Source organism: Callospermophilus lateralis, chromosome 1, assembly GCF_048772815.1.
Source record: "Callospermophilus lateralis isolate mCalLat2 chromosome 1, mCalLat2.hap1, whole genome shotgun sequence".
NCBI lineage: Eukaryota > Metazoa > Chordata > Mammalia > Rodentia > Sciuridae > Callospermophilus > Callospermophilus lateralis.
In genome coordinates, this window is record NC_135305.1 from 169601814 (window position 1) to 169616050 (window position 14237).

General features: G+C 46.1%; 1 protein-coding gene across 4 annotated transcripts in view; it reads left to right on the forward strand.

Annotated features, from left to right (window-relative positions):
• Positions 1–14237, forward strand: part of Adamts9 (ADAM metallopeptidase with thrombospondin type 1 motif 9) — a 156340-nt gene that overhangs the window by 51815 nt on the left and 90288 nt on the right. For all 4 annotated transcript variants that reach the window (XM_076868927.1, XM_076869093.1, XM_076869015.1 and 1 more), the window contains 7 exons: positions 1749–1930; positions 2021–2157; positions 3829–3946; positions 4201–4296; positions 12316–12482; positions 12554–12683; positions 13893–14019. In XM_076868927.1, coding sequence (XP_076725042.1) covers positions 1749–1930; positions 2021–2157; positions 3829–3946; positions 4201–4296; positions 12316–12482; positions 12554–12683; positions 13893–14019 — 957 coding nt within the window. The remainder of the gene's footprint in view (positions 1–1748; positions 1931–2020; positions 2158–3828; positions 3947–4200; positions 4297–12315; positions 12483–12553; positions 12684–13892; positions 14020–14237) is intronic.

Here is a 14237-nt window from a genome sequence, read left to right on the forward strand (position 1 = left end):
CTATTGTGTATATAGACCACATCTTATTTGTCCATTCATCTGTGGAAGGGCACCTAGGTTGGGTCCATAGCTTAGCTATTGTGATGCTCCAATTTCTTTAAAATGATAATCAGTCTGAAACCATGAGCCGTGCGGCATGCCAGATTTGGTTCATGGACCATATTTTGCCATACCCTGTAATAGCTAAGTGTTTCTTGCAAAGCCATGTTCAAGTGCTTTGAATGTAATGGTGAAGTTAACCCTCCCTACAGCCCCACGGAGTAGATGGTGGGTGTTTTCTCCCTTTTACGGACTGAGAAGCTAAGACTTAGTGGGGTGAACCCGCTGGCCTGACATGGTATGTTGTTAATGCAGAGCTGGAATTCAGACCCTCTGTTTCTAGAACCCATGGAAATAGCCCCTAGCAGGGTTTCCTTTTACAGATAGTGGTTCTTACATGTTTTTTATCTTAAAATGTTTTAATAGAAATAAATCATAGCTTGCTATTTCCTCATACTCCAAATAAGCAAAGTTGGAAACTATTAATAAATATCAAGGATCAGCCAAGACAGTACATAAGAGAACAACAACCAAAAAAATCTGCTTAAAAATGTTGTTTTCAAAGAGGAAAGAAATACGAGATACTTTGGGGCAATTAATAATCATTCTACCACAGTCAGTTGGAACATTAAGAGACTTTCCATAAAGATAGTTTCTACCTCAGGAAAAATTGAAAGGGGTCTTCCTTAGTATATTTAGAACAGGTTTTACCTGAGCAGGTATGTGGGTCTGATGAGTTATTCATGTGTAATTCGTGATGTTTTATGCATGAAGTGGAGGTGGTTTGCTACTTAGAGAAAGGGTCTGGTATCCAGGAAACCAAGCCAGCATCTCTGAATGGCTATAAAACCAAAAAGCCGAGACTCACAGTTTCTGGGGAGCATAGCAGAAAGAACACAGAGCAAAACTTTCCTAGGCAACTTGGATTCTAGTCCTGACTGCTCCTCTATTGGCTGTGTGACCTTGGGCAAAGTATTTAACTTCTCTGAACCTCCTGTCTCTTGGTTTAAAAGTACATTTATTGCCTACCCTTGGGTAATAAATGAAAGTCAATTGCATACTACAGATTCAAAGCACATGGACTTAGTTGTATTGAACAGGGAAACAGTCAGACATAGACACTGCTGAGTGACATTGCAGTTTGTATTCTTAGATTTCACTTTTTCATGACAAATAATGGCAAGTATTCATCAGACTCCTGATAAGCTCCTCAGATTCACCAGAAGCCTCACATCTCTTTCACATAAAGAAGGTCCAGGTGGCAGCCAGCAAGCAATTCACCTGCTGGGTGGCACTCTCTCACCATTAGTGTTTTTAAAATCAAAGGATTGCAAATGTTCAGGAGAAAGAAGAGCCCCCCCGCCCCAAACACCACAATTCATAAATCCAGGCTTTGTGTTTTGTATTTTGTACCCTCTTATGCTGACCAATAGCCTTGCAAGGTGGCAACAGTCCATTTCACAGATGTCAATGCCGAGTCTTGCCAGAGTTGCCCAGATGGGCCTCCATGGTCTATGTGAAACTAATGCCGGCATCTTTAATAGAGAGCAGAAATGCAAACCCAGAATCTGGAGCCCCTGGCCTCCCCTGGGTCAGCTGCCACCCCCAGTTTGCTTCTTTCCATCACAGGAAGTCATGAATGGGATAGAGATGTACAGAGAAACCCATTATAACACCGTGCGCACGTGTGCGTGTTTATATTTTCTCAGGCCCAAAAACGGTGGCAAGTACTGTGTGGGACGCAGAATGAAGTTCAAGTCCTGCAACACGGAGCCCTGCCTCAAGCAGAAGCGAGACTTCCGCGATGAGCAGTGTGCGCACTTTGACGGGAAGCATTTTAACATCAACGGTCTGCACCCTAATGTGCGCTGGGTCCCCAAGTACAGCGGAAGTAAGTGCCTGCGGGAGAGGGCCCCGGGGTGGCAGGCTGGCCCTGGGTCCAGGCGTGCACGAGTCCCATGGAATGACGTCTCCTCTGCAGTTCTGATGAAGGACCGCTGCAAGCTATTCTGCAGAGTGGCCGGGAACACCGCCTACTACCAGCTCCGGGACAGAGTGGTCGATGGAACGCCTTGTGGCCAGGACACCAATGACATCTGTGTCCAAGGCCTTTGCAGGGTGAGTCCCAGATGGCCTTTTCTTCATGGTGTTGTGGTTTGTGTTTTGTGGCTTTCTTGACAGAACAGCAACTGCTGTTATTTGTGCATGCTGTCCTGAGCAGGGCTTTTCAAAGTGTGGTCCCTGGACCAGCATGAGCTGCGGCCGGTATCATCTGATTCTGACCTGTGCTCTGTCATAATTTAAGAATCACTGCCCTGGATTTTTCCTGACGTTTTTAGCCTCTATGGGGGCCCCCAGATCTCCCTGAAGGTTTATTATGCTAATTTATGCTCCTTTAGTGTGACCTGAGTCCAAGGTTAAACCCAAATGTTCTCTGACAGCATTTCCTACAGTGAATAACTGTGTTCCAAAAAGATGTCAGGAGAAAATCTGGCCTCGATCAGATTCCTCTTTGTGATTTTAACCCTAATTGCTTGGACCCGAGAGGTGCCTGTTAATTATTCTTGGAAGGTAAATTGAGAAACTTCTGGTAGACAGCAAAGTCTCTGTGACTCCTGGAGAGCTTGGTACCTCTTCGCAGTTCTGGCTGACCAGAAACCATTGCTAACTGTGCCAGGTTCATTCAGGTGATGTGTTTCTCCCTGAGTGTGGTCCAGAGGCAGATGACAGTTCCTGGGGACAAGGATTTGATGGACAGAGCCCCAAAGAGCCTTACCACTTCCGAGCATGCACCTGCAGGGCAGGTCCCCTGTTCCGTCCAATCCATAACAACACCTTGAGCTCCTTCTCAAAGAGTGGTTCACACAAAGGGACAAAAGGGACAAGCCTGTGGCCTCCATTGTGTTACCGTGTTGCAGATTCCAGAGGCCAGGGATGCAGCCAAGGTCTCAAGCTGGCCTCCTGTCAGTCATGCCTTCCCCTGCAAGCTCAGCCCAGTATTTAAACATGGGGGGTTTTGCATAATATCCAAATATCCAACTTCTCTTAAAAAACAATTTGGAAAATGTCAACACTGAGTTCTTGTTGATGAATGGTCCAGCAGCAGGGAGTATCAGCAGCTCCTCCCTAAGGTGGAGCCTGAGCTCCTTGATTAAATACAGCCCCTCACCACCTCACCCCTTCTTTTCTCATTTACTCTTCTTATTCTTTTTTTGTGTGTGTGGGGGGGTTATGGGGTTGTTGGTTTTTGGTTTTTTTTTTTTTTTTTTTTTTTGGTACCTGGGATTGAACCCAGGGGCACTTAACCACTGAGCCATGTCTCTAGCTCTATTTGTATTTTATTTAGAGACCAGGTCTCACTGAGTTGCTTAGGGCCTCACTAAGTTGCAGAGGCTGGCTTTGAACTCGAGATCCTCCTGCCTCAGCCTCCTGAGCTGGGGATCACAGGTGTGTGTCTCTGCACCCAGCCCCATTCTGCTTTTTCTTGGGTGCTTCTCAAACTTGTCTCTGCAGATGAAGTCTTGATTCTGTAGATCTGGGTGACTCCTGAGAGTCTGCGTTCCTAACAACATCAAGGATGTCCACGGCTGCTGGACCAGATTTTAAATGGCAAAGCGGAAGATGATTTGAGTTCTCAACCCTGGAAAGTTTCAAGGGCCATCTCTTCCTTGTAGTTCTGAATTTGCATCATTGAAAGAAACGCATTCATTGCCACTTTATTATCTCATTCATGCTTCACCATTTATTTCTAATGTTTTATTTCTTCTTCTTCTTTTTTTTTTTTTAAAGCAAGCTGGATGTGATCATGTTTTGAACTCAAAAGCCCGGAGAGATAAATGTGGGGTTTGTGGTGGCGATAATTCTTCATGCAAAACAGTGGCAGGAACATTCAATACCGTACATTATGGTAAGAATCTGCTTCTAAAGACTGTGAGAAGGAAAAGTTTTTTTGGTTTTATTTTTATGGGTTGAATTGTACATATCATGTGAAAGTATTAATGTCAAGCGTAAAATCAATCTGATTACAGTCCATTTTCATCCATCTGGCCATAGGGCACCTAATAGTGACAATCACATTTCCTCGTGGCCCACCTTGGCTTCCGTTCTTAGAGAAAGTGAACCACTAAGAGGAGCACTGAATTTTTGTCAAATTCTTTTCAGGTTACAATACCGTGGTCCGAATTCCAGCTGGTGCTACCAATATTGATGTGCGACAGCACAGTTTCTCAGGGAAATCGGAAGATGACAACTACTTGGGTAAGACGGGGTACCCCTGCCATTTTCTTCAGACATTCCGGTTTTCTGGGGCAGTTTGTACAAACTCCTTCCTCCTCTCTGACACCTTGCGATCGTTTTCATTAAAGCAGTTGATCTCAAAATTCATTGTTTTATTTCACACTCGTACATAACACCCTCAGAATATTGATTCAGGGGTTAAGTGGTTGCCCCGTTCAACATCAAGGGATTGACTCTGGATTTTACAAAATAGATAGGCTTCAGGTCAGATTCCGAAAGGACTTACCCTGGAAGTGTAGCATAAAAATCACTGGTCTCATTGAGGCTTTTGAAAAATCTTTCCTGTGAGTAACTGACTTGCAAATATTTTATTAGAGGTATTACTTGACTTAATTTTTTTTTATCAGCTCCTTCCAAGTGCAGAACATGGGGGCGGGGGGAGGCTACTCAATATTTTATTATGCCTGGTCATTCCAGAAGATTCTGTAGTGGCACATATTTTTTCTCAAGTCATTATAGAATAGCTAACTTTGTTGCTTTACAGATTCTTCATCCTTCTCTCTGGATTAATTCACTTTTTTTTTTTTCCTGTACTGGGAATTGAACCCAGAGGTGCTTAACCACTGAGCCCCATCCCCAGCCCTTTTTTATATTTTTTTTAGAGACAGGGTCTCCCTGAGTTGCTTAGGGCCTTGCTAAGTGACTGAGGCTGGGTTTGAACCTGTAATCCTCCTGCGTCAGCCTCTCGAGCCACTGGGATTATGGCGTGCACCAGTGCACCCAGCTTAATTCACATTTTTCCTTTATTTAACCACACCATTAACTTATGTCCATTTCTTGTATTAAAGGCATAACATGCCAAAGACACTATGTTAATTTTTATCTGTTTTCCCCACCAGTCTTACTTCAATTAATTATTCTATAAACTGCCATAAATTGTTACAAATTTACCCAGTTGCTCTTTAAAAGAAGGACCTGTGGGAGAGCAGAAAGACTGGTAGGGATTCCACTGGTCACCTTGCGCTGGCCTCTTCCTAGCCATGCCTTGTACCTAGGGAAGAAATCAGGCAGGCAATCTTACTGAAAAGCCAATTTTTAAAAGCAATTAATGTACTTTCTCTCCTATGGTGTTCAGGCAGGAATTTATTTATCCATGTGAATTCAGCCTCTCTAGAAGCTCAGGCCAAGCACTTGGACGCACTGAGCTAGTTAATGAGTATTTGTTGAATCAAATTAAAACCTATGTCTGTGTTTTGAGATGTCTCCATGAACCCGCGCATTGACAGACAGAGACCCCTCTGCCGAGCTCCCTAATCAAACTCAGAGAGAGAGAGAGAGAGAGAGAGAGAGAGAGAGAGAGAGAGATGCTCATGGTTCTCCCTCAAGCAGGAATGTGGAGGTGGACCTGTGTGGTTAGGTTCTAGGGACATTTTAGAGTTCAAACCATCATGACTTTTTTCTTCTTTTTTTTGGTCCCAGAGATTGAACCGGGGGTGCTTAATGACTGAGCCACGTCCCCAGCCCTTTTTTGTACTTTATTGAGAGACAGGGTCTCACTGAGTTGCTTAGGGCCTCACTAAGCTGCTGAGGCTGCCTTGGAACTCACCATCCTCCTGCCTCAGCCTCCAGAGCCACTGCAATTACAGGAGTGTGCCACCACCCCCAGCTGACTGTGATTTGTTGATGGATTAAATATTCAGGTACATGGGAAAAAATAGCCGAAGATGTCTTGGAATCAAAAGGGGTCAAAAACTCTCGGGTTTTGACATGAGCAATGGAAAAGAAGGTGTCATCCTCCACTAAGATTGAGATTTGGAACTTATTTGTGCATGTGACTACCAGTGTTTTAGGTCAGGACTGTGTCTTTGCATCTTTGCTCCGGAGACAAAGCCTGTACATGATAGGTGCTCAGTAAATGATTGCCGAATTGTTCAACAGGCATCGCTGCTACTGTGAGCTTCATGGGGAATAGAGCCACCTTGAAGATATTAGATTCATTTCTTCTTCTAAAAACTATAAAAAAATCTTCCTTGTAATTAAGCGCTCTATCGCTACTTCAGGTTTTTGCCACCCTAAACACCCAACAGCTGGCAACATTATAGGAAAATGAACAAGCCAGATGCAGGGTGCACACTTGTAATCCCAGAGTCCCAGGAGGCTGAGGCAGGAGGATTATGAGTTCGAGGCTAGTCTGAGCAATTTATCGAGGCCCTAAGCAACTCAAGGAGACCCTGCCTCTAAATTAAAAATAAAAAAGGGTTGGGGATGTGACTCAGTGCTTAAAAGTGCCTCTGGGGTTCAATCCCCAGAGCCAAAATAATTAATTAATTTAAGACAAAAAGAAAACTACCAGGGTGAGGGGTATAGCTCCATGGTAGAGCATGTGCTTAGCAGGCACAAGGGCCCTAGGCTCAATCCCTGGCACCACAGTTACAGCAAGAAATCAAATAAGACAATGGACAAAGTTCTTGGAAACCATTTTCAAATGATATTTTCAAGGATTTCTCATTTCCCCACGGTGCAAAATGAGTCAAAGGTTTTTCTCCATGTACTTGGTTATAAATTTGTGCCTGTGACTGTGACCTTCCCTACTTCCTAATTAAATCAAGCAGCGCTGCACTCAGCTTCCTGGGGAAATTGAATTCCTGCTAGCTGAAAGCCATGTTGAGCTCTTTCTTTCCTCTCCTCCAAAGGAAGAGGATTCTCTTCTCTCCTCCTCCTGTTTGGGAAAATGATCGCTCTCCAGTTAAGCAGCCTCAATTCCGTTCGACTCAATCAGCCCGTGTCAGGTGTTGGAATTTGGGGTGGGCCTCCAGAGAACCTCTTATTCATCACCGAAGGATCTTAATCTCTTGCAAAGGATGAAAACAAAATTAAAGAAGATGTGTCATCTGGAACAGGCAGTCCCAGCCCCTCGTGGCTCTTTAATGGAATAGGAGGAGAATGTCCCTTGATGGCCTGAGAACAGTCTCTCTGGACACCAAAGTGCCCAAGCACAGATTCGGAGACACAGTCCGTCGAGTGTGAAAGCGGAGACCTCACAGAGGTGTCTTAGAAGGCAGGAACAATTTGATGTCATCAAGGCTGGGGTTTGGAGATGTTTGCCTTGGCTTAGAGGAGATATGGCAGGAAGGGGACCGCAGCCCGCGCTGGGCTGAGCATGCGCCCGTCTCTCAGCTCTTCTGTTGCTAAGCGATCTTCACCCTGATCCCTGGTGGTTTTATCAAATCAGTCCAGCCAGGCGCTTCCTGTGTGTTTTGATGAGGGAGCAGTTTCCAGAAGACAATGTGGCAATCGGGTTCTGATGGGTGCAACGGGGAGGAGAGCCCCCAGGAAATCAGCTCTCCTAATCGCATTAGCGGGAGGTGGAGCAGGAGGCTCTGATTTTCAGGAAACTATTTGTTTCACAAGGTACCGAAGCAGAAAGCCTCCCAGTCAAAGGTGGTCCTTGCACATAGACCCCTCCCTGCCACTGGGTGAAAGCCAAGTTGTACGGCCTCACCTGTTCTGAGCCTATCCCTTGGGGAAAGTGCTCATTTCTTTTTGTCTTTTTTTTTTTTTTTTTTTCTGGTGGGGGGGGGGAGTACCAGGAATTGAACCCAGAGGTGCTTACCCACTGAGCCACATCCCCAGCTCTTTTTTATGTTTTATTTAGAGACAGGGTCTTGCTGAGTTGCTTAGGGCCTCGCTAAGTTGCTGAGGCTGGCCTCAAACTTGCGATCCTCCTGCCTTAGCCTCCCAAGCTGGTGGGATGACAGGCCCTTGGCTAGCTGTGGCAGTGGGAAAACAGAAACTGATTCGGTGAAAGATAAAGCAGAAATTTTCTTTCGCCAGATGGCTTTACTTGTACCTGGGATGTTTACCAGAGCAAATCCCAGCATTCCAGCTCCTGGCCTCTTCTCTCTTCCCCGTGAACTGGAATAAGAAACACGGGGTGCAGGATGGCATCCCCCCAGGTGGGCGTAATTAGGAGAGGAAGCCGGGTTAACCTTCGCCGGCACCGCCATGCGGTGAGCATGGACAAGGCTCCACTGTGGCTTCCTTGGCGGGGCTGGCATGTGACATTCCACTTCCCCATCTCCAGTGAAGCGTCAGCAGCATAGCCAGCCCGTAACTTAGCTTGAAAGAATTAGGTGATTTGGTTGACAGCACATCATGCCGTCACCGTGTAAGTGACCCGCTTGAGGGAGCAGCTCCAGGACACCCAAGGTGCCATGGAAACCACTCGTCCGGTCAGTGACCCACTGGAGCTCCGGCATCCTGCATGGCAGGTGGGCCCCACACTGCAGGGGCTGCAGGCGAGACAGGGCTGCCCAAGGGTTACACTGACTGGGGACAGTCACTGGGCTGGAAGCACTCTGTTCTCCCTGTCACCAGTGTCAGGTTCAATCTGTCACTTGCTCTTTATTATTTTTTTTCCGGGTACCAGGGATTGAACCCAGGGGCCCTCGACCACTGAGCCTTGTCCCCAGCCCTATGTTGTATTTTATTTAGAGACAGAGTCTCACTGAGTTGCTTAGGGCCTCGCTTTGGCTGAGGCTGGCTTTGAATTCACGATCCTCCTGCTCAGCCTCCCCAGCAGCTGGGATGACAGGTGTGTACCACCACTTCATCAGTAGCACACCTACTAAGGGTAGGGATCTTTTTTGGGTTTAAAAAAGCAATTTTTTAAATGATTTCTTTACTCCAAGGCATAGGCTGTCTAGCAAGACCCACTCTTTAAATTTTTTAAAAGCTGTGAACCTAAACAAATTTGATTTCCACTTGTAAACCAAGGAAAGGATGCATAAATTCATTCATTGAACATTTGCTGAGGCCCTTCTTGGAAAATGTTAGTGGCTCCCAAATTCTGGAGAGAGATTTTCATGATTAGAAGCCACCTGGCCTCGGGAAGTTAATTTAATACCAAGTCAGGCCTGTTTCTCCCTTAAGTCAGGAATAGCAGAGTCGATGTCACGGAGGTGTGGTGAGGGGACCGTGCATGGGAATCCATGGTGACCTTCCAGGTTAAATGGCCCGAAGCAGTTGATGACTGGGCAGTAGAAGGCCAACTCCCTAAAAATGAAACCGAGGTTTTACCACAAATAGAAGGAAAAGATATGGTTGGAATTTTATCTTGAGAAGTAAATCTGAAAGCATGAAAATAAGATTCTTTTTAGCTCATATTCAACAAATTACATTTTAATTGGAGTCATTCCGAGTTTTTTAGATTGGAGATCAAAAGCCATCAGTACCTATATTTCTGTAAGTTTTGCAGTCAGTTTGTATGACAAGACAGTAGTGCCTTCTTCTCTTAGAGTGTGAGTCCATGGGCCTTTTAATTTTTATTTTATTTTGTTTATTTTATTTTTTGGTACTGGGGATCGTACCGAGAAGCACTCGACCCCTGAGCCACACCCCCAGCCCTTTTTATATTTTATTTAGAGACAGGGTCTCACTGAGTTGTTTAGGGCCTCTCTAAGTTGCTGAGGCTGGCTTTGAACTCACGATCCTCCTGCCTCAGCCTCCAAGCTGCTGGGATGACAAGCATGGGCCACTGCGCCTTGCTTGCCATTTTGATATAACTCTACATTGTGAAATAATCACCAAAACAGGGTAATTTACATGTTTTAGCATAGCGACCATTTCCTTACTTGTATTTGTGCATGTGCATATCCAGCTGGAAATGACGCTGATGACCGACCCTCTGGACTCATTGCCACCGTGCAGTACATCAGATCTGCAACATTTATTCATCTTTGAACCCTCTCCCCATTCCCCCTCCTTCCAGCCCCCTGTAACCACCATTCGACTGTCTGATTCTCTGAGTTTCATTATCTTAGTTTTCATCATTGCTTCAATTCAGCCAGCTCCTCATCTGGCCAGTGTTTTGGCACTTGATCCAAGCAGTTTTCCAATTCTGCTTCTTCAGCTTCACTGATTCTTTTACTTTTTGCAAGATTTGGGGAACATTCACTTAAAAAAATATGACTTTAGTGAGCACCTGCTATTTCCCCTTAAGAAGCACAGTAGTAGTGGGTCGTGAGACAGTGCCCACACTCTCGCCCCTGGGGGCCTCCGATAGTTGTGCAGAATCAAAAGGCCATGCAGGAAAATGAGGATGGGAAAGGGATGGAATCTGTGCTGACCCTGAGTGACAACTGCAGTTTGGAAAAGAATGGTCCAGGCAGGTGTCTAGGGCTGCTGTGGTGTTACAAGTTATCCCAAGACACAGTGCCACGTCACAGGGTAGGAAATGTCTCTGTTTCTCACATGGGGAATGTGGGAGCAGTGAAACTGGGTGCTTCTGGTTTGAAGGCTGGTGTGAGGTGACGACACTTAGGGCTGTGGCCTCATCCAGAGGCTCCCCTGGAGCTGGAGGATCCACTCCTGGCTGGCGGACGCTCCTGCGGTTGGCAGAAGGACTCAGTTCTCTGACTCAGCCTGGGCATCCCATCACCTTGCAGCTAGCCTCCCCTAAAACTAGAGATCGAAGGAAGAGAGAGGCCAGGCATGGTGCACAGGCCTCTAATCCCAGCAGCTCAGGAGGCTGAGGCAGGAGGATCACAAGTTCAAAGCCAGCCTCAGCAACTTAGTGAGGCCCTAAGCAACTCAGTGAGACCCTGTCTCTAAATAAAACACAAAAAAGGACTGGGATGGGGCTTAGTGGTTGAGTTCCTGGTTTTCCCAGTCCTTCCTGTTGGGTGTAGGAGTGGGGGCAGACAGGGTGACTGCCTGGAGAAAAGGATCCACAGGGCCACGTGTGAGGCTGGCCGCCACCCTGGGCCTCATTGGAAAGGTGGCACTGAGCATCATATTGTGTATTTGCAGGTATCTCCATTTGTCAAATAGAGGTGACCTCACAAAGACTCAGCAGGCTCAAGTAATGACGGCATACACCAAGTGTGCCTGGGTGGGAGGGGATCGCAGACCTTCTCCACGCACGGCTGTGCATTTTCAAATCAAATGAAATACGTTTGCTTCCATCTGTGGTCCTGTGACTGTGGGGCTTCTTCAGGGAGCCCCAGGCTCACCAGATCCCTGTATTGGGTTTCTCTTAGTTTTCTCTATTGCACTTGGTTTCCATAGTCACCCTCAGGAGTAGATGTTTTATCTCCATTTTAAAAGATAAAGAAATGGAGACAGAGAGGGAAAGTGGATTGCCTAAGGACACACAGCTGGCATTGGGCGAATCAGGAATGTGCTCGTGCCTGTGGAGCTGCAAAGCCCCTGATCTGTGGACTCTCTGCCTGTCAGGGTGGGATCTCATTGTCTTTTTTTTTTGTTTACAATTTTTTATTTGATCTTTTTATATATACATGGCAGTAGAGTGTATTCTGACCTATTATGCATACATGGAGTCTAACTTCTCAGTCTTGTGGTTGTGCATGATGTGAAGTTTCCCTGGTCGTGTATTCATAAATGAAGATAGGAATGTTCTGTCCCATTCACTCCACTGTCTTTCCTATTCCCATCCCCCTCCCTTACCTCCATTCCCCTTTGTCTAATCCAGTGAACTTCTATTTTTCCCTCCCTACCTCCAGTTTCATCTGTATATCAGAGAGAACATGTGGACTTTGGTTTTTTTGGATTGGCTTATTTTGCTTAGCATGATGGTCTCCAGTTCCATCCATTTACTGGCAAATGCCATAATTTCATTCTTCTTTAAGGCTGCATAATATTCCATTGTGTATATGTACCACATTTTCGTTATCCATTCATCTATTGAGGGACACCTAGGTTGGCTCCATAGCTTAGCTATTGTAAATTGAAGTGGCTGCATCACTGTAGTATGCTGATTTTAAGTCCTTTGGTATATACTGAGGAATGGCTAACTGGGTCAAATAGTGGTTCCATTCCTAGTTTTCTAAGGAATCTCCACACTGCTTTCCAGAGTGGTTGCACCAATGTGCACTCCCACCAGCAACGCATGAGTGACCCTTTCCCCCACACCCTGGCCAACATCTGCTGTTACTCGCATTCTTGATGATCGCAGTATTTCATATTTCACACAAAAGCTCATGGGCAGCGGATCAGCAGGTTCTCTGTCGTCACCCACAGCTTTATCAAGCAGTAAAGGTGAATTCTTGCTCAACGGAGACTTCGTCGTCACCATGTCCAAAAGGGAAATCCGCGTTGGGAGCGCTGTGATTGAGTACAGCGGGTCGGACAACGTGGTGGAGCGCATCAACTCCACGGACCGCATTGAGCAGGAGCTGCTGCTGCAGGTAGGACCTGCCCTGGCCACGCCCCTCCCTGGGCTGGGGCTGGGCTGACCACCCCGTCTTCCTGCCCGCAGGTTTTGTCGGTGGGGAAGCTCTACAACCCCGACGTGCGCTACTCCTTCAACGTTCCCATCGAAGACAAGCCTCAGCAGTTCTACTGGAACAGTCACGGCCCCTGGCAGGCGTGCAGCAAGCCCTGCCAAGGTACCGCCTGCGCGTTTCTTTTGTGGGGATTCCAAGAGATGATGATGGTGATGATGATGGTGATGATGATGATGATGATGATGATTTTTGGTACCAGGTGTTGAACTAAGGGCCATGGACCACTGAGCCCCATCCCCAGCCCTATTTTGCATTTTATTCAGGGATAGGATCTCTCTGAGTTGCTTAGGACCTCAATTTTGCTGAGGCTGGCCTTGAACTCACGATCCTCCTGCCTCAGCCTCCCTAGCCTCTGGGATTACAGACGTGTGTGCCACTGTACCCAGATCTTTTTCTTTAGCTTCTATATATGAGAGAAACATACAATCCTTGACCTTCTGAATTTGGTTTATTTCCCTTAACATAATGATCTCTAGTTCATCCATTTTACCGCAAATGACATTTCATTTTTTATTTATGGCCAAATAAAACTCCCCTGTATATATAGACCACATTTTCTTTATCCATTCATCCACTGGTGGACACCCAGGCTGGTTCCATAGTCTGCCTATTGTGGATTGTGCTGCTGTAAACCTGGCTGTGCATGTGTCACTGTGGTAAGATGACTTTAATTCTTCAAGGTAAATACAGACGGGTGATAAATTGGGTCCTATGGTGGTTCCTTGCCTAGTCTTCTGAGAAACCTCCATTTGGATTTCCACAACAGTTGTACCCATTTACGATCCACCCACAGTGTGAAAGTGTTCCTTTCCCCCTGCATCCTTTCCAGCACTTATTATTTGTATTCTTGCCATTCTGACTGGAGCTACATGAAATCTTGGTGTCATTTTGGTAAATTCGGGTTATGCTAGGTTCGCTTATCTCAAGAGCTTGGCACATAGGCACATAGTCAAGCAAGATCCACTTGCCACTTTAATTTTTCAGAGACATGGTTTCAGTAGTCACAAACTCTTGATTTTTTTTTTCTTTTGCTAAATTAAGGTCAACAAACTACAGGCACAGGGCCAATTCCAGCCTGCCACCTGCTTTTATAAATAAAGTTTTATTGGAACACAGCCATACCCATGTGTTTATGGATCATCTGTGGCACTGTATTTTCTGCCCTGTCATGTTGAGACGTGCAACAGAAATCGTGCTGGCCAACAAAACTGAAAATATTTATAAGCTGGTGTTCCCATAGAAAATGCTTTCCAGACCTTAGTCTAAGTAGGACTGTGTGCTCTGAATAATTTTTTTGTCCTCTTTGCTCAGGGGAGCGGAAACGGAAACCTGTTTGCAGCAGGGAATCTGACCAGCTTACCGTGTCGGATCAGAGGTGCGATCGGCTGCCCCAGCCAGCACCCATCACGGAAGCCTGCGGCACAGACTGTGACTTGAGGTGGGCCCGTGTGCCTCCTGCTCTTTGATGCTGAGTGGAGAGGGTCTTGAGGGGAGTCTGGGCGTGTGGATCAGAAGGAGGGGGTTCTCAGCTTCAGTCCTGCTTCCTCGTGTTTCGTGGGATGAGCTCTAGCCAGTTCTCCATCCGTTAGATCCTATCATCTAAAACACATGCCAGTGGATTTCTTGTTCTCTTAAATTAAAGAGTCAGTAGAGTGT